Here is an 18,357-nt window from a genome sequence, read left to right as displayed (position 1 = left end):
TTTAGTCAGAGGTCTGCAACTTTTACAACCCACAGGGCCATTTTAGGTCCTGCGTCTTAAAACTTGATTTACACGCCACTAATTCCACACGACCCTTTAGAAAAAAAATGTTTTTAATTTCTTATAAAAAAATTCTAGCGGAAAGTTTAAAAAAAAACAACACTTTTTTTCCATTTTAATTTTAGGTTTTAGAATAAAAGCAAAGGTCTTGCAAAAAGAGGATGGATAAATTTTGTTTTTGCAAGAGTTATTTGTGGAGAATGATGTAACATTTTTTTTAAAAAGCCTATATTGTTTCCAACTTAGTAAAAAGAAATACATCTAACAATTATTACTGGTACTTTAAGTGCCATTCTGTTATGGAAATTCAGTGCAATTATTCCATGAAAATAATGGAAAAACTGCAAAATCCTGGTCTAAAGTTAGATGGTTTCTGTCTAATCTAAAATCAGGTATCACAATCAAAGCATTTATTTCATGATCAGAGCATTTAATGAATCCAAAATCTGATACCTGTTGTTGGCCACTCTGGTTCCAAATACACACATTACCAGAATTAAATAAAAATGAATTATAAATAATTACACGCATTGAATATTTTAACCATTTCTTTCACAAGCTGATGGTTTGTGTGTTTTACTCAAATGTTTTTGAGGAAAATGCAGAAAACAAACATAAAAAAAAGGCTTGGTTAATTCCTCGGTAATGAGCAACAAAATCAAGAGTCTTTCTTCTGCTGGGGGTAAACGTCCATCCCAGACTGACAGACTAAACTCAGCATCGCTGTTGCTGCAGAACCCAGCGGACCGGGTTCTGGTTCTGCTGGTCCCATTTTTAGACAACGTTGCTCTCCAGCCACGCTCTGATCTCAGCCTGGTTTCTCCGGATCCATTCGATGTTGTTCCTCACCGTCTCCAGCGCCTGCTGCCGGGGCATCTCTCCGGCGCCGGCATCTGGGGTCAGTTTGAAGAAGTTCTCCATCTGAAGGCCAGCAGACAGAAAAAACACAGAAAAAGGAGAACACTCACTATCAGTATACAAAGAAAAAAAATGAAAAAGTTCAACAGGGATGAATTTAGAAACACTTTAGGCTCACAATGTTTTGTCTAACGTCCTAAATGTATATAAAAATGACGAGGAAGAGAAAAACATGAAGGCGGGTTTTGACCTGCCACAGCTGCAGCTCCGTGTTAAAGGTGGTCGTGATCCGATTGGGCAGCCGGCCGAGGTTCCTGTCGTTGATGGTGTATCTGTTGATATAAATAAAATGTCAGCATCACCAGCAGAAGATTGCTTTAAATGTTTATGAAGAGATGCTTTTCCAACACAGCTTCTAATAAAAATATGGTCTGACCCTCTTAATCCTGTGGGTTTTAGGGTATCAGAAAAAAAAAACTATGCAAAAAAATCATACAGTACATAAAAACTACAAAAGAAAAAAGAGGCGTAAAAAATATTAAAATAAATAAAGGGACTCATCTAAAATAATGAATATATCACTGTAAAGGAAAATTGGTTTCTGATGCTTTTGGTGTTATATTTGTATAAAAAGAGTATAAAAGTTTAGATTTTCTTCAAACTCCTGCACTTTAGCGTCATTCTGCCTACTGGTAATACATCAGAGATACATTTACTTTTAAACTCTGCAAATTTAAAACCGCAACGGAATAGAAAAATAAAGATAAATACGAGTTCAAACATATTCCAGACATAAATGGCTACTTGTGCTGAACTTTGACATCGCCAACCTTTGACTAAAACAACGCCTGCAATTAAAATTGACATCCTGTTCCCTGAAGGAAACGCTTGCAGGAAGCTCCATGTTTTATCTGCTGTCAGCTTCATATGAAATCCTCCTCTGAGTCATTTTATCTGCAAAAGTCTTTACAGGCTGATTTGTTATCACAGTTTATTGCGCTACAAATAAGAGTCGTATATCTCAGTCGTGCACATCAGCCGACTCTGCAGTTTTCCAAGCACATTTTTATGTACTGGAAAGATTGCCGATTATTCCCTTAAGCTGAGAGGCTTTGCTGCTTTGAAGGATCTTCTAAAAATAAAATGCTCAAGGATCTGTTTGGATATTTTTTTTTAGTTATTTGCTGTTGCCCGGTTGCACTGACCTCTTGACCAGGTAGTCCCAGTTTAACGTGGTCCAGTCCCAGGCCATCTGCCGACCCAGCGGGTTGTACGACACGTACCGCACCACGGTGAACAGATCCTGACTCCTCACTACGTTCTCATCTTTGGTGGCCTCCAAAAGACTGTTGGACAGAGGTTATTTTTTTATTATATTTCACAGGGATCATTCTTTTTATTATTAGTATTAGTTAAAATTAAGCCAGGTTAGATTTAAAGGCAAAATCCCACCTGTTGTAATTTTGCCTTTAAAGAAAGTTTGATGCAGTAATAGATCAAATTCTTATTCATGTCTAAGCCTACAGTTGCATTTCTGTGCAATTTAAGAATATGCATTTATATAATGTACCTACACTGTATTTATCAACAGAATATGCATAGTTAAAGCCTATTTTAACCTTGAATTGTTCATTATATAATCTTTTTACTATTGGTTACAAATATTCCATCTGTCCAGAGACAATGGATGTAATTTCTGGTGTATTACAGCAATATTAATTATTGCGCATTGTCCCTGTCAAATAAAATCAATAAATCAAATTAAAAAACATTGGAGAACATTTATTTTAAACATCAATTAAAAAGAAGCGGTATATCAGACAAGAGTGAAGTCTCTGTTTTCACTTTAAAGAGCCACTTCGTCAGATAAGGTGACACCTAGTGGCACAGATGGCAAACTGCAACTATCTTCTGCCTAGAAATCAGACAGATGGGCCTCAATAACGAATGAAAAGTAAATTATGGGGGTAAATGACTCGTAGCTATAGTCGGACGCTGAAAAAGAGAAAGAGGAGAATGAGTGAAAGGACTGAAAAGCTTCCTGAAACATTCTGTGGATAAAAGGGAACCTTTCCAACAAAGTGTCTGACATTGCTTGGTGTATGGACCCAAAGACACAATTCAGATTTAGTTTCAGACAACTGATATTTGCACTTTGATTACAGGAAACTACCTGTTTATACTACAGGTATAAACCTGTAGTTTCCTGTAGTTTCATGTTGAAACCTGTAGTTGAAACTACAGGTTTCAACATGCTTGTGCTTTCTAAACACCGTAAAACACCTCTGCACTCCAAACTAGATCTGTAACAATCAAGTGTTCAACCATTGATAAAGCTGCAGTGTGATCGTTCACCTTTTTTTACTTCATTGTTTTTATATTTTTCTGTTGGGAGAAGTTTCTGTTTATTATCTTCTCTAATCTAATTTTGTTTTACTTTTGTTCTGTTCTCATACCAACACAGAAAAAGTCAGGTTTGGACACGGTTTGGTTCATACTGGATGAAAGTTTTTTCACAAGTTTCTAAGTTTTAGCGCCACGTACTGAACACCGTCTACCCTTGCGCCTCCTCAGCAGGAAGCCTGGCTGTTAGTTCAGGTGTTCAGAGCTTCACGCCGTCTTTAAAATGAAGGAAGTGTTTTTGATTTACTTGTTCAGGAGCTCCACGTTCTCCACCGACGCCAGTCCGTACAGAAGCTTGTCCTTCTCCTGAGCCAGAGTCGAGCTTTTGTACCTTTGAAACATCTCGTTCCACTTCTCCGGGCTGCCAGACTTCTTCATGCCGTAGCGGTACACCAGCAGCCTCAGGTTCACGGGGACGCTGCTGCAGGTCAACAGGAGTAAAAAAAAAATACAATTTTAAACAGATCTATTAAAAAATTAGGTGTAAGATTTCAACGGGTTCATAAAACATACCTGGTGGTCTGGGCTATCCACTGGTCAAACAGTTTGGATGATTCATTCAGAGCAGCTTCATCTCCCATCTGACATGCAATGCTGAGGACACTTTCCCTCAACAACCTGCACCATAAAGCGGACAGTGTCATTAACATTATTTCAATAAAAATAAAAATAAATAAAACAACTTTGTGTCAGTGTGGCTGTTGTACCTTTCTGTTTGTGAGCCCTCATCTGTCCACCCGACCTGAGTCGCGATCGGATTAACCAGGTTGCGAAACAGTTTCTAGGAAAGAAGAATCTTGTAAATTTACCTTAAATTCCAAAAAAGGAAATAAAACAACAACAAGCAGGAGAAAGTTGAACATGAGATCCAACGGATACGTAAGGTTACCATTCATCTCTGTCCGTAAGCAGTATGCACTTTTTTTAAGCATTTAATTAATTGTTTAGCTGCTAAGAATCAATCAATCAATCAATTTTATTGTCAACTACAATTTTTATTGCAATTGAAAATTCAGTTCCAGTACAACCGTCCATCAATACATAATCTACATGTAAGATAACATGTAAGAAATACATAATCTTACAGTATTTTGTTTGCTTTTAACTGTAAAAATGTTTTAATTTCATGTTTGTGTAGAGATTAGCTTCAGTCCGAGTGTTTTCAGTTCCTATCTTGCCTTTTGCACATTGAAGTATGTAAATGAAGAAATTAATTTCAAAAAACACAATGTGGTTACATTTGCATTTATTATTTAATATTTTATCAGTATCTCTTCTTCATATTCTAGGTTAATATATTTATTTTTACATGTTTTTTGGATTTCTGATTTTCTCCTTATCTTTTTATCGTTTCTACTTTTTAAAAGCAAATAAGGATAAAAAATGTCTTTATTATTATTTATTTTTTTAATATTTAATGTATTTCTTTATTCAATTATTGCTGTTTTTTAAAATTGATTTGGAAGGGGAATATATATTTAATTGAATTTGTTTTAATTTCCTGTAAGTTAAATGAACGCTGCGGTTAACACTGAATAGGTCTGAGATTGATTAAATAAGAGATTTTCATTACATGTATGTTTTGTGGTCTATTTTATTTGGATATTTAGTTTCATTTCAGATAAATACCTGAATGGTGTGAATTTGCTTCTCGCTCACCTGAAACATCTGGTTCAGTTCCTTGTTGGTGGACATCATGTCCCAGACGTAGGCGATGGACGAGGCCACACGACTCCACACGATGTACGCCGACTCTCCCTCCAGGTACTTTGTGAGATTGAACGCATTGCCGTAATCTACAATATCAGCCCTTAAAAACAGATAAAACCTGTCGTGTTTATGTTTGTTTCGCTCAGTAACGTAGTCAGTTGTCCTTTTGATTCTTCTTTCCTACCTCGCCAGAGCAAAAACGTCATCGATGAAGCTCGCCCGATCAGCAGCATCGAATACCTGGTAAAGAAGTCGGATCGTTTGAGCTCTGCAAGTAATCGAAGCTATAAATATGAGAACATAAAGATCAGATTTAAGGACAGAAATACAGTGTGGTTGGCCTGGAGCTGCTGGCTGATGGTGGTCCACATGTGGTCTTCATGGTTGACTCTGTAGAATCCGATGTGGTCGTTATTTATCTTTAGCAGTCCATCTTCTGCGGGCGAATAACTATCGATGACATGTACTGAAAGAGAAAACGTTCACTGTGATGCGTTTGGGAGTTTAAAGCCGCTCAAAACAAATAATCTTATTATACATAATTTTTTGTTATTTTGGTCTTTCAGTCTTTAATTCTGGTGGGTTTTTAGTTTCTCTTCTTTTAATTTATTTACCAAAAATCAACAACTAAAACCACAAACTAAGAACTTGAAGTGCTCAATTCCATTTTATTCATCAAGGTGGATTGGTGGCAATAGTTAGATTAAAGACACAGATTAAACCACTTCAACATGTTTAAGGTTTTCAATAAAGATCTCATTTAGTGCTGAAATCTTATTCTCTGCTTATTCTCAGTTTTCAACACGAGTTCCTCTGTATTCATCAGCATCAGTTAATGTCCTTCAAATCTGAGTATCCCAATTTAAAAAGTTGTACAATATGTTTTCTTGTTTTGTAAACGGTTTACTTACTGTGGAGCAATGAAGATCTATGCTATTCTAATTCTGGTGAATTTCCCAGTTTAGGTTTTTATGCTACCTGTCCAACCATCTTCTGACCCTGTAAGTGCTGTTGAATTCATGTTAAAATGAATCATTCGTAATTTATGTTGTTAAATAGTTTAAGTAAAAACTTTAAATGAATAAATTCATGTGCGTGTTATAAGATAAAACACAGGTTAATTTCATAATGTATTTTATAAGTTTGTTCTTATCGCCGCTGTTATGTTTCAGCCAGGATCCAACGTTCGTACTTGTGTACCTCTATGGTAAAATTAATCGATGCTGCACTAAAACTAGTTTGCTAAGCCTGATCCAAGCGTGTCAAGAATCTCTCTTCATGACAAGCATCTAATGAGGTATTATTATTTGTTTTAGTGATGCATTTGTTTATACTTGTGCAGCGCAGCATTTTGCAAATCCTCTTAAACCCGACCCCAGACCTAAAAGGAGCATTTCACCTCTTTCCCAAAGCGGAACAGAGATCTGTAAGGGTTGTTTTTCTCTTAAGTAAAAACAAACTACAACTTTATTTCCCTCTTTAAAACTCAAGAAACTGCAAGGAGATTTGCAGGCTATCAGGTCTGCTGCAGGTGCTTTTTTTGGTGAATTTTTAGTCGTGAGTTAACTTATTTTATAATCTAAAGACTTTTCTTTAACAGTTTCCTTTTCTGCATGTGTCCAGTGCTCCTATGAGAACCCAGTAATTAGTGACACCAGGAGCGAGAATCAGTTTAGACTAGTTTAATAATAAAAAATAGACATCCAAATTGTTTATTTGCATGTGCCTGAAAACACTTTGAATTCTGGCATCCCTCACTGTCAAATTAAAAACTGAAGCAGAAAAGGTTTCATTATTTTGTACTTCATAGATAACTTAGAGGAGTACCTGCAGAGTCCTTGTTAAACATCACCTCCACGATCCTGTCACTTTTCACAGAGTACCATGTGACCGGGATCGTCCACTTGTATCTGAAACCCAAACGCATCCATGGTTAACAATAATGCTAATTAGGAAATCAGTTTCTGTTCTCCCCTCTGAGGAACTCACAGAAAAGGTGAGGCTGGCTCGCTGGGGTTCGCTAATGGGTCCAGGAGGAAACGCTCCTGGGTCAGTTTGGCGTCCGTCTCTGAGACGGCGAGATTTACGACAGGATAACCCATCTGTTTGGTCCATGTGTCCATCACCTCTGCAACCGGTAATTTGCTCACCTCAACACAGAAAGCAGCTACTGGTTAGACAGCTCAACTTATTGTGCTTAAGTATTTGAGATTTTGAGTTTCTGTTTATATTTGTCAAGATGCCCCCATTTTAGCTCATACTTTTGTCGATTATGTTCTTAGTTTATTCTTTGTGCATTTTGTATAAGTTCCTGTCAGACTCTATGTGTACCCTTTCAGTGTCTGCTTATTGCTCATTGACTGCTCCTCATCTCCTCCTGGTTACCTTCACCCGTTTCTGCCTCACTTTTCTCCACACGTTCCTCTCTATTTAAACTCCCTGGTTTTCATTTCTCCTTGCCGGTATCTTCCGTTGACTCCCTGTTACTCCGTTACTATCTCCATGTTCCTTGAGCCCTGAGCTCATTTGTAAATTTGCTTTTTATTTTTTTTAGCCCGTATTGAATCCTTGTTTTCACCACGCAGGTTTTGAGGTCCTGTCTGCATTTTGCTCCTGTTAAAACCTCACAGTTCACGGCAGCAACATGAGGCATTCAGATACTTCTAACTTTGTGCAACCTATAAAGTATATAGGAAAAAAAGCAACTACTGATCAAGACAATGCCATATTTTTATCTTCAGCTGTCACTTTATACATGTCGTATTGATTAATACTGTATATTCTTCAGTGATGGTATCAAGGCGTTAATTGATTGTGTCTGTAACACTTTATCGGCTGGTTGTGCTGTTCTTATTACATCTCTCTTTGAGACGAGACTGAGGATGTATCATTCTCTCCCTTTTCTCTCCGCTTTCTTTCACCTTTTCTCCTTTTTTCATTTTCTACCTTCTTGTTTTAGTGTCCATATAACATGAAATATTACCTGCATAAATTATAATAAAGCCTCTTGCACGTTTAAATCAAGTGGAACTCTATGGCGAATGCGGTAAGGCTCCGCTTGTGAAAGTAAAATCTGTTGGGATCTTTTTGGCATTAAGACAACAATTCTTATTGCCACATTGCAAGACAGGACACTTAAGAAACTGATATTTTCACTTTTTATTCTATTTTGTTTCTCTTTCCGCATATCTCTACCCTACAGGATGGCAGCGTCACATCCAGCTCAACAGCATTAAAGTGATGGAAAAAAGTAAAACTAGTCTTAAATGTAAATGTGAAATTGTATGAAGTGGTATAGCATGTCATGAGAACAACTTTCAAACCTACTTCAGCCAGTGAAGCCCAGAAGTTAGCTGTTTTGGCGTTCTTGAAGCAGAAGTCCTTTAAATATTTCTGTGGGCAGAATAAAGATAAAAAAAGGTAAGGTAAATTAGCATCATAAATGTTTATTCAGATGTTTTTGCCACTCACCCTGCAGCCATCTCTGAACGCGTCTCTTCCCATCCAGTCTTCTAGCATACGGAGAACAGACGCTCCCTGGGAAGAAAAAAAAAACGGTTAATAAAAAATTCCTGTTAATCAGAAGGACAACTAAACATTTTTTAACACTATGGGAAGAAAAATTATCAATCAAGGTTGTAAAAGTATAAACTTTTATTCAGATTTTAGCTCTGACACTTCTGACTTAAAAAATATCACAAGGTTGAGTTTGAAATTTAGGACCAATTACATCAACTTTTCTTCGCTGCATTGCAAAGACTTATGTCATTTACAACTAGCAGAAAAATTACAGCAATTATAACAACTTCATTTTTTGGGGGGGAAAATACCAGAATCTTTTAACATCTATACGGAGAACCTTGCGAGTATTCATATTCGATTAATGTGCCTCACATTTAATTTCATCTCAACCACAGACGTTTTTGATAGACCAATATCAGGAAGAAGGGAAATACAGTTGTCCAAAGTTTTTATAGCTAAAAATCTGAAAAGTGTGGTGTGCGTTTGTGTTCAGCCCCCTGTTCAACAACTGACTGCCTTTTAGAAGTCACCAAACAGAGTCCATCCATGTGTGATTTAAACTTAGTACAAATCCAGCTGTTCTTTAAAGGCCTCAGAGCTTCGTCAGAGAACATTAGAGAAGAAACAGCATCACAAAGACGAAGGATCACGGCAGACAGATCAGGGAAAAGCTTAGATTGTGGTTCTGAAAAAGCGTCCATTAAGAGTCACTTTCAGCTCTCTACAGCTAATATAATGAAACTCCCTATTTTAGCATTTTTGTCAAAACCCTTGCTTACATCATCTGAAGACATTTGCATTGTTGGTTTGGCTGTACTTTCATGCAGAGCGGTTAAAAGAGGCAAAACTAGAAACGGAACATTTTTATTAAAATCAATTTACTCGAAGCTTTCACCTTGCTGTAGGAGATGGCATCAAACACAGAGGTGATTTCCGCCGGGCTGGACACGTCCACGATGATCGGATGAGAGGACAGGAGGGCGTCGTCCACCATGACAGGGAGCACGTCGCTGATGATCATGATGTCTCTCTGTGAACGGAGAGCCGCGTCAGTCTGAAATCCTCACAGGATCAACGGCGGGGGGGTGAGGAACTCACCATGCCCCAGGACGGCTCGGCCTTCTCCACGCCGATGTACTCGAAGAAACTGGCGAAGCCCTCATTGAGCCAGAGGTCGTCCCACCAGTCCATGGTGACGATGTTTCCAAACCACTGCGAGAAAAAAAAAGGGGTATGAGGAAATAAAACAGGGTGAAAAGGCAAAACTAGAGAGTTAAGCTGCCATGACTGCATGCATGGTTAATTTTTCATCATTAACCAATGTGACTTTTTATTGGACTACATGTAACTTAAAACTCAAATTTGGATTCTTTGAATCGGTTTTTATTTTTATTTTATAAAGCTCACAAGCAAGTAAGAACATAAGTTGTAAGAAACAGATAATTTTATTTCATTTTTAAATTTTAGTCTTCACGTTTAAAGCCCTCTCGCCCAGTGAATGCTGGAGATAGGCACCAGCACCCTGCGACCCCATGAGGGATAAAGCGGATCAGAAAATGGATGGATGGACGTTTAAAGCCCAGTGTGGTCTTCTTCTTCTTCTTCTTCTTCTTCTTGAATTTTAATGGCGGTTCCCAGTGTGGTCAAGCCTCACCTAGATATTTGAGTCTTCATCCTGTCCTCTTCCTATGCTCTGTTAATTGACCTTCATGAACCTCACCTGCAAGGCTGCTTCTCTGCTGCACTGCAATCAAGTTCATTCCTCACACCTGTTCTCTGGTCTTCACAGAGACAGAGCCAGCGTATTTAAAGCCTTTGGTTAGTCCAGCGTTTACTTAATGTCAGATTACCAAAGACCACATCTCTGGATCTTCCTGCGTTCCCTAGTCGGACACCTGCTGAAGCTTCTGTTATCCGGATCATGACCCAGATTGTTCCACGAGTCTTGTCCACTCCCTGGATTTATCTGCTCTGTTTCTGTTTACGTGCATGACTCAAGTCTGTCCCCTGGACTCGGACAAAGCCTTTAGCCATCCTGCCAGTTTGCTCTGCAGTGAGTGAGCCGGCTCTCACCTCTGCCTGGTCTCCTGTTTGCTCCTGCAGAGGATCACTGATTGTCAACCAGGATTCACTGTTAAAACCTTTTAAACGCAACACCATGTCCGGCTCAAATTTCAGCTTCCCTGCCTCCCTGACGCGTAACAAACACCTCTTCTCACAGTCTGAGATCTTCCAATCGAAGGCTGTTAACAGTTACACAAACACATTTTTAGACCCTCTAAAGCAGGGGTGTGAAACTCATTTCTATATTAGGCCACTTTGGCATCATGAAGTCATTAAAAGGGCCGGTTGCACATGTATAGATGATAATTTTGATTTCATAAAAATATAAAAAAATATTAAAAAAACTGCACAGTAACATAAAAGTAACACCCTTAAACACAATCTATACAGTTTATCTGCAAAATAAGTTGATGTTGGGGTGTATTACACCTCTTTAACCATTGTTCTGCATCACTTTTTCTCTTTTTGCACTTTTCTGAGTTGTTTCTAGCATCTAGTGGCAGGATGCTGTTACTACACAGTTAAAAAAAATCAACATTCACCACAGGAGCCACAGTTTTAGCCACTTTATACAATTTAAAAGGATATATGCCTCTACTTTATGACATGATAGGCCGTTTTTTGGCTTCTGAGGCCGCATAAAATGCCTTGACGGGCCGGATTCGGCCCGCGGGCCTTGGGTTTGACACCTTCTGCTGCTAAAAACCTGCAATTAAAGGAGCAATAAGTAATACTGACACCTAGTGTTGCAAATCAGAACAACACATATGCAACGCCTTGATGGAGACCAGCCATTTCTCAACAGTCCGTTGCTGGTGTGAAACTTCACTGAATTTTTACTTACACGGGACAAGTATATGATGTTGTATTCTGTTCTAATTCTGGTCCGCTTCTCTTACTGGCTTCCATGTTTGCATGCTGTTGTTCTTTTGCCAAGATAAAATACCAAATGCTCTGTTTTGAGAACCCTAGGAACTCTCATCTGATTGGCTCAGGAACCAGGAAGTAAACATGGACTACACTTTGAACCAAAGTAGTTCCAGACCGTACCTCTAGGTCTGAAAGGAGAAAAGCGTGATTAAGACCTTGTTAATGGCGAGGACTGATTGTTTATAGGGAATGTTACTTCCATCCCGGATGACAAATGAGAATAATTTAGGTTGATTTTGCAGTAAACCTTTTACGTGTTGCTCATTTAAGTTGAATTCATTATGCCAGAGTTATTCTTCCATTTCCTTCTCCATGTGAGGAATCTGTTGTGCTGAGAAAAGTACTTTTTTGAGGTGAAGAATCCGCGTTGCCATGCTCATTACTTATTGTTACTCTCTGGAGGTGTAAGGTTCACTGCACAGTTCATGTGAGTCAGCTTTATTACGATTCATAAACAACCAGGAACCATCTGGTCCAGTTCACCGAGGTTTAAAGACGGCCAACAGACCTCTTATCTTTGACGTGTGGAAAATAAATGGTCACGCTGTGTGCGTTGCCATAAAAATGTGAAATAAAACAAGTTTTAATGATCTGGACTCTGGTTTCTTTGTGGTGGAAGATTTCCACAAAGATGAAAGGAACTGTATTGATTGAAGTAAATTGTCCATCATCTGAGGCTTAAAAGCAACACAAAGCTGAAAGCTATTGGAAAACTTACATCATCTAGGAAGAGCGGAAGATAATAAAATATGTAAGTGTTAGGTAATCTCTTTTCTGGTTTAGAAGTGATTACTTAAATCTTTTAAACCAAACCGTTTTTATCTTTGGTTCTTTTTTCTACTGAAATGCTCTCTACAATACGTCTAACCACAGAAAGTGACCGATTATACATTTTGGTACCTGGTGAACCAGTTCATGGGCGATAACGCTCGCCACCCGCTGCTTGTTTAAGGAGGAAGACTCTTTCTCGTCGTACAGCAGGTTGGTCTCCCTGTAGGTGATGAGCCCCCAGTTCTCCATGGCGCCAGTACCGAAGTCAGGGATGGCTATCTTATCTGGATCAGAACGACACAGATTAGCCTCTCAACTGACCGCACATGATACGTTTTATTGCTTTGCTGCGTGATAATATTTCACAATGAGGTACCGATAAGCTCTACCTTGTTACGCTATATTCCGTTTTACAGATGGAAAGGAACTGAAATTATATTACATAATAAAACTGATGTCAGGAGACAAAAACTTGTCCTTTATACTGAACAGAAGTAAATGATTTCTGCACCACATCTGATAAATGATGACATAAATTTTAGTTTGACATTTGGGATGATAGCTGGAAGAGTACAGCTGCCGTCATCTTGAATATTTAATACCTAACGTGTAAAGTAAATTAGAGTTTTTAGTGAAATTAAGATAATAAACACACAATTTAATACTTTGATGGAAAATATTGCTATTTTATGACTTCAATCACACAGAATCAAGTTGCATTCAAATGGATTGGATCAAAACTTTGCTGTACTATCGCTGAAAGGGGAAGCACTGAACTGAATATGAAAATGAACAGGAATGTTTTGAGATTAATTATAAAATGAAAAGTTTTTAAATCAAAGTGTATTTCATTGAATTTGATTATAATTTGAGGGCATTAGAACAAAGTGAATCCGACTGACCTAAACAGTATAAAACAGACATAAATTAGATTGAAGAAAATTGACTGTAATGAATTAAATTGGATTATAGTTTGATATAACAGAACCTTGTTGATTTGTATTGAACAATATGTAATTGAAATCACTGGACTGACGTGAACATTGTGGCTGGAACTGAATTTGAACCAGATCCTGTTGAACTGAATTGGTGACGACTTGGGTATATAAATGGCAATATATGTGAATCTGTGTATTTTAGACTTAGCTTGTAGTGTTCAACTGAAATGCTCTATATTGAATTCAATTAAAATTGACTGTATTGAACTGGACTGTGGGGTAAATTTGATCATTTTCACTTTGGATTGAATTGCACTGTATGTGATGTGAATGGGTTGATGCTGAGTTAGATGCCAACAACTGAGTTGAACTAAAATCAATGGGACTGAATTGGACTTTTGGGTTGTACTTGACTTTCAGTGTATTTCACCCTCAAGTTAGAATATGAATGCATCAAATAGGACTGTAATTAATAGGAATAAAGAGGATTGTACAGAATAGAATAAATAAAATGAACTGGGTTCTGTTTAAATAGCTTTAAAAGATAATGTTTCTATTCATTTGATCTGCGTAATAAAAAATGTTTTTATTTCAAATGCTGTTGAATTGAAGTGTATAGAATAACAGTAACCAGATTTGACAGTAAATCTGACTGTATTGGATTTCTGTATTCAATTTCCAACTGAATTTGGTTGTATAAAAGTGGAATGAATTGATTTCATTCGATTATTTGGTTTTTTTTTTAGAAATGGCACATTTACTTGATAGGGTATGAATTTAACTTAATTGGAAAGCAGTTATTGAATTACATAGAATTAGACTAAACTGGACTGGATGGGAATTTTACATACAGATAGATTGAATTGGTTAATGTAAAATTTCAGTACGATTACAATTTTATTGAGTTTCCCTTTGGGATCAATAAAGTATATTTGAATTAAATTTGAATTAAGTATATTTAATTTGATTTGAATTTGAAACCAGTGTTATTGAATTAAGTTGGATTTTACATTAGTTTTATTGGCCTTCATTAACAGTTGACACAATTAGATTGTTTGCAGCTGGTTTTGCAGCATACCCAGTTTGGAGATGGAGTATGACATGTTGAAATATTCCTCAAAGTAGTCAAAGATTATCTTTGTTGTGTTTGCTGCGTATTCTGCAGTCGCTAACTGGCTGGGCTGGGCGTAGATCCTCAGCTGCAACAGAAAACACCAGAATGATGACTGAAAATTTCCAATATTTGTTTCAATATTTGTTTTAAATGAATCCACGGTTAGTGGTGGATTTTAGGAAACTTACAGGAATATTACTGGCAGAGATCCTTTCCACAAAGCCAAACTGGTGGACAGCAAAACAAACCAAGTAGGTACTCATTGGAACAGATTTCTCGAAGGACGTTTTTAATTTATTCCCAGACAGTTCTTCAGGTGGACCCTGGAAAGTCAAAGCAAAATGATGATAGTTAGTTTTAAACATCAACTTGAATTTGTAGTAAGATCCTCAGGTTAAAAAATTAGGTCACAAGATTTAATATGTTGCTTTTAATAGTCAAAACACCAAACCTGGCTTTATAATCAAAATATATTGTATGCATACTTTTTAAACTAAAAACCTAATAGATGGGACTTTAATGCAAAAGCAAAATAGCTGTTCATTGTTGGAGGTGGAAAATATATTCCTAAAAGAAAATGGCAAAAACATTGATCTTTACCCAATGCTAGAACTGATGTAGGATTAATTGACATATGTGCTATGTACATACGTGCTATGCTTTTGAAACTCCCTATATTCCAAGTACTTTTGTACCTAAACACCAACTATAATAAGCTGCTTACATAATCTGGGTGTGCTTAAAATCAAATCAAATCAAATAATAAAGACATTGCAATTTAGCACAAAGACATTGTGCAAAAGGAGCAAACTGTGAGGTGTTGTGTGTTTGGATTTGGTCCAACCTGCAAAGAGGCTCTGGGGATAAGCATTGTGGCAGTTTAGCAAAACTTTATTTGAAAAACTTACTGATGGTGTGGCAGATGGAAAGCAGGAAATGCAGGTAGAAAAAGTAATAGTCACATTATTGGGCATGTAGTGTAACGGAAGAAACCAGTGATTAGCAATAAAAACCAGGGAGCTTGTCTGCAGAGGGGAGTGTGGAGAAAGGAATCAAACAGATGATAATGCAAAACAAACACAAGAATAAACCAAGAACCTAATCACAACAAATTAACTAAAATGGAACCAACAACAGAAGATAAACAGCAGATAAAGACAGAGATATAGAAGACAGCCAGAAACTCCAACACCTAAAGATCATGACAGATGCAGAAGGCTGATGTCTTCCATCAAACAGTTGTTTTGATTCATTTCGCAAATGACTCAAAACTGGGGATCTAGCTTGGACCTAAGTTACAGGGAGTTTAGCAGTTTTATGACCAATAAGAGGCCTATTTTTGGCCCTCTTTACACTGTGCTAAAGTGGTCGACGTACAGTATACATCATAACTGAGCAGAAATTAATAATAACGATAATAAAAATAAGCAATTCCTGCAAACAGTCTTGTATCTTTGGGTTTCAGAGTCTGACCTACCAGTGATAACAGTTCCATTTATGTCCCATATTACAGAATCCAGGCCTACCTCAGGTGGCATGTTGGAAAGAGCGCCATAGCTCTTGTCATGAGTGATGGAGATATTATAGGTGGCTTTCTTGTTTGGTTCGTCAAAGCAGGGGAATGACTTCCGGGCATCTGTAGGCTCGTGATCTGTTGCAGCAATCTTCCTAGTGAGAAAATAAAGAAGATATGTACAGCATGTCCTCAACTGGCCGTCTAGTGTATGCCAAGATTTCTGCACTTTAGGAATTATCTTGTAGTTGCTAAAGTCCTATTTCTAATTCTCTTCAATCATCTTATCTTTGACATTTTGGTATCTAGAAACCAATTTCAAGACTGGACAGCTGTAGCAGTTTAGCAGATAAGTAGCCTCACAAATATTTTTGGACTTGACCCGCACTGAATGAAAAATCAGCTGAAGAGATGTAGAAAGACCTTCAGACAGCCTAGAGAACTGCTGATAAAGACGTCTATCATAGATCACAGGAAGAAACTGATCATCATAACACTGATATTGCTCAGTCTAAAATGCCCTAAATGTTATCTGAAGAAGTAATTTAACACGTTGTTTCTTTTAAATGGCATAAGTGTCTGATGTCACTGGCTGCAGAAATATTGTGTCTTACTTGGTCACCCCCTCCTCTGTGTAGATGACCCGATAGAATCCCACCACAGATCCATTGAGCCAGCCCTGGAAGTCCAGACTGAGCACGTACACCTCTCCTGGGCCGGTGATGGGGAGCTCCTCCATGGCCTCCACCACCACATATTGCTCAGATTTGTATTCAAAGCAGCGTTTGACCCCCACTTCCCTCTGCCCCCCCTGGCTGTCCTGCACCTTCAGCCTGGGCATGGCGCTGACAAACGTCTCCCTGATGTGCAGCCACAGGTGATGGGTGGGTTTACTGACTTCCACCTGGATGTCCACTGTTCCCGTGTAGGTGTCGCTGTCCAGGTCCGGCTCCAGGTGAAGGTCATAGTGGTTCGGTTTCACGTAGTCAGGCAGACGGAAATTCTTCCAGTCCCCACTGGAGTCGGACGAAGGCAGACAGGGTCCTCTGTCCGATGGAGGGGGCTCTGTAGGTTCTCCTGTGGGGGCCGCTGTGGGGGCTGCTGTGGGGGCTGGTGGGGAGGAGGTGGTTCTAGTGAGGCCAACCCCTAAACCCACAGCCAAGGAGCAAACCACCACAGCTGCACAGATGATGGCTGCATGTTTGCCTCGAATGCAGTAACGCTTCTCCTTGCTCTCCAGGCTTATTTGCATGTTGTCTGGCATGTTGACTCTCACTACAAACTTCCGTAGGTAACGGGGCTGTGAATTTGACCCGGAATCAGAGCTCCTGCGGGGTTCGGATTAGCTGTGCGAAAGCTGAACCAGAGCTTGTCCCTGTGGTGCTGAGGGGAGGAGAGAGAAAAGAGGAGGAGAAGTAAAAAGAGAATCTCCCACAGTCACCGAGAGACTTGCTCAGTCTTGCATGATTACAACACGCCCCTTTTTGTTAAACAACTACAGTCTGCCTGTAAATCAGCCGTTAAAGGTTTAACAGCCTGTGTAACTGGATTACAAAACTACATAAACAAGCCTGATGGTTTGAACCTGCATACCTGGAGGGGATAAAACTTCTATCTGTCCGGCTGATGGAGAATGCAACCCGATGTTTGGACACATGCTGTTGCACGTACTTGGAGGTCAACACAAAAAAGAAAAGTGTGAACTACAGACCAAAACAGTGACTGGATTGTGCTGAGTGGAATTAACTCTTCAGAAATAATCTGCTTTTCCCGGTTTTTCTGATTATGACGCAACTAACCTGATAAAACAAACAGGAAAACTCAATTAAAACAGACTCCGATGACACACACACACACAGGGAAAAAAAAAACAGTGATACAGATTTTACGTTTCACGAAACCTGAATAAAAACATTGTGTACTTTTCATTGAGACTTATATCTAGCAGGAATAATTAGATCAAATATAGAGCAGGAGGAAATAATATGTACTGCTGAGTCACTGGTTGCCACGGCGATTCCCTCCTTTTCCTGGAAGTGGGAAGCAGTGGGGAGCATGACTCCACGGCACAAAACCATATCAGACAATAATTTAAGCCTCAAATAACAGTAACTCTGTGAAAATACAAGTTATAACAAGGAAACTGAGAGGCAAACCAGTAGCTGACCAATCAGTGATCGTAATTTGTCCCAAAGCAAAAGGCCTCTTATCTGCGGGAGATGCAGAGCCTTTAGCTCCGACAACATTGCTGGGATTTTACAGTACGAACGCATTGCGGTCAGAAGAATTTCATTAAAGAACATCTAGAAAAATTATTATATAATGAGCATTTAGAGGGTGCAAAACCTAAAAGGAGTATAGGAAAATCTAAAAGATGTAAAAAACAACGTTGTTAGGCGGGGAACTAATACATGTTCTTCTGTACGAAAGTAACCTTAATTGTAGAGCTAATGGGTAAAGCTAGTTCTGCTGAG

At 38.5% G+C, this 18,357-nt stretch overlaps 1 protein-coding gene across 3 annotated transcripts in view; it reads right to left on the bottom strand.

The window, feature by feature from the left end:
- Nucleotides 1-283: 283 nt before the first annotated feature.
- The window catches only part of LOC105919028 (glutamyl aminopeptidase), a 21,936-nt gene continuing 3,862 nt past the window's right edge, over nt 284-18,357 (bottom strand). Inside the window, exons 1-21 of one of the 3 annotated variants that reach the window (XM_036150868.1) lie at nt 17,477-17,695; nt 16,498-17,266; nt 15,897-16,038; nt 14,559-14,693; nt 14,335-14,455; nt 12,448-12,602; nt 9,652-9,765; nt 9,449-9,583; nt 8,503-8,568; nt 8,359-8,424; nt 7,021-7,181; nt 6,859-6,941; nt 5,361-5,497; nt 5,216-5,271; nt 4,981-5,131; nt 4,029-4,102; nt 3,835-3,939; nt 3,569-3,742; nt 2,124-2,264; nt 1,169-1,250; nt 285-981 (exon numbers count right to left, since the gene is read on the bottom strand). In XM_036150868.1, the coding sequence (XP_036006761.1) occupies nt 835-981; nt 1,169-1,250; nt 2,124-2,264; nt 3,569-3,742; nt 3,835-3,939; nt 4,029-4,102; nt 4,981-5,131; nt 5,216-5,271; nt 5,361-5,497; nt 6,859-6,941; nt 7,021-7,181; nt 8,359-8,424; nt 8,503-8,568; nt 9,449-9,583; nt 9,652-9,765; nt 12,448-12,602; nt 14,335-14,455; nt 14,559-14,693; nt 15,897-16,038; nt 16,498-17,147 (2,895 nt within the window). In that variant the 5' untranslated portion in view covers nt 17,148-17,266; nt 17,477-17,695 and the 3' untranslated portion in view covers nt 285-834. Of the gene's footprint in view, nt 982-1,168; nt 1,251-2,123; nt 2,265-3,568; nt 3,743-3,834; nt 3,940-4,028; nt 4,103-4,980; nt 5,132-5,215; nt 5,272-5,360; nt 5,498-6,858; nt 6,942-7,020; nt 7,182-8,358; nt 8,425-8,502; nt 8,569-9,448; nt 9,584-9,651; nt 9,766-12,447; nt 12,603-14,334; nt 14,456-14,558; nt 14,694-15,896; nt 16,039-16,497; nt 17,311-17,476; nt 17,696-18,357 lie in introns of those variants that run through there. The other 2 variants (XM_012854236.3, XM_036150869.1) reach the window with 2 other exon arrangements.

This window comes from Fundulus heteroclitus, chromosome 19 (genome assembly GCF_011125445.2).
Source record: "Fundulus heteroclitus isolate FHET01 chromosome 19, MU-UCD_Fhet_4.1, whole genome shotgun sequence".
NCBI lineage: Eukaryota > Metazoa > Chordata > Actinopteri > Cyprinodontiformes > Fundulidae > Fundulus > Fundulus heteroclitus.
This window is presented reverse-complemented; position numbering and strand designations above follow the sequence as displayed.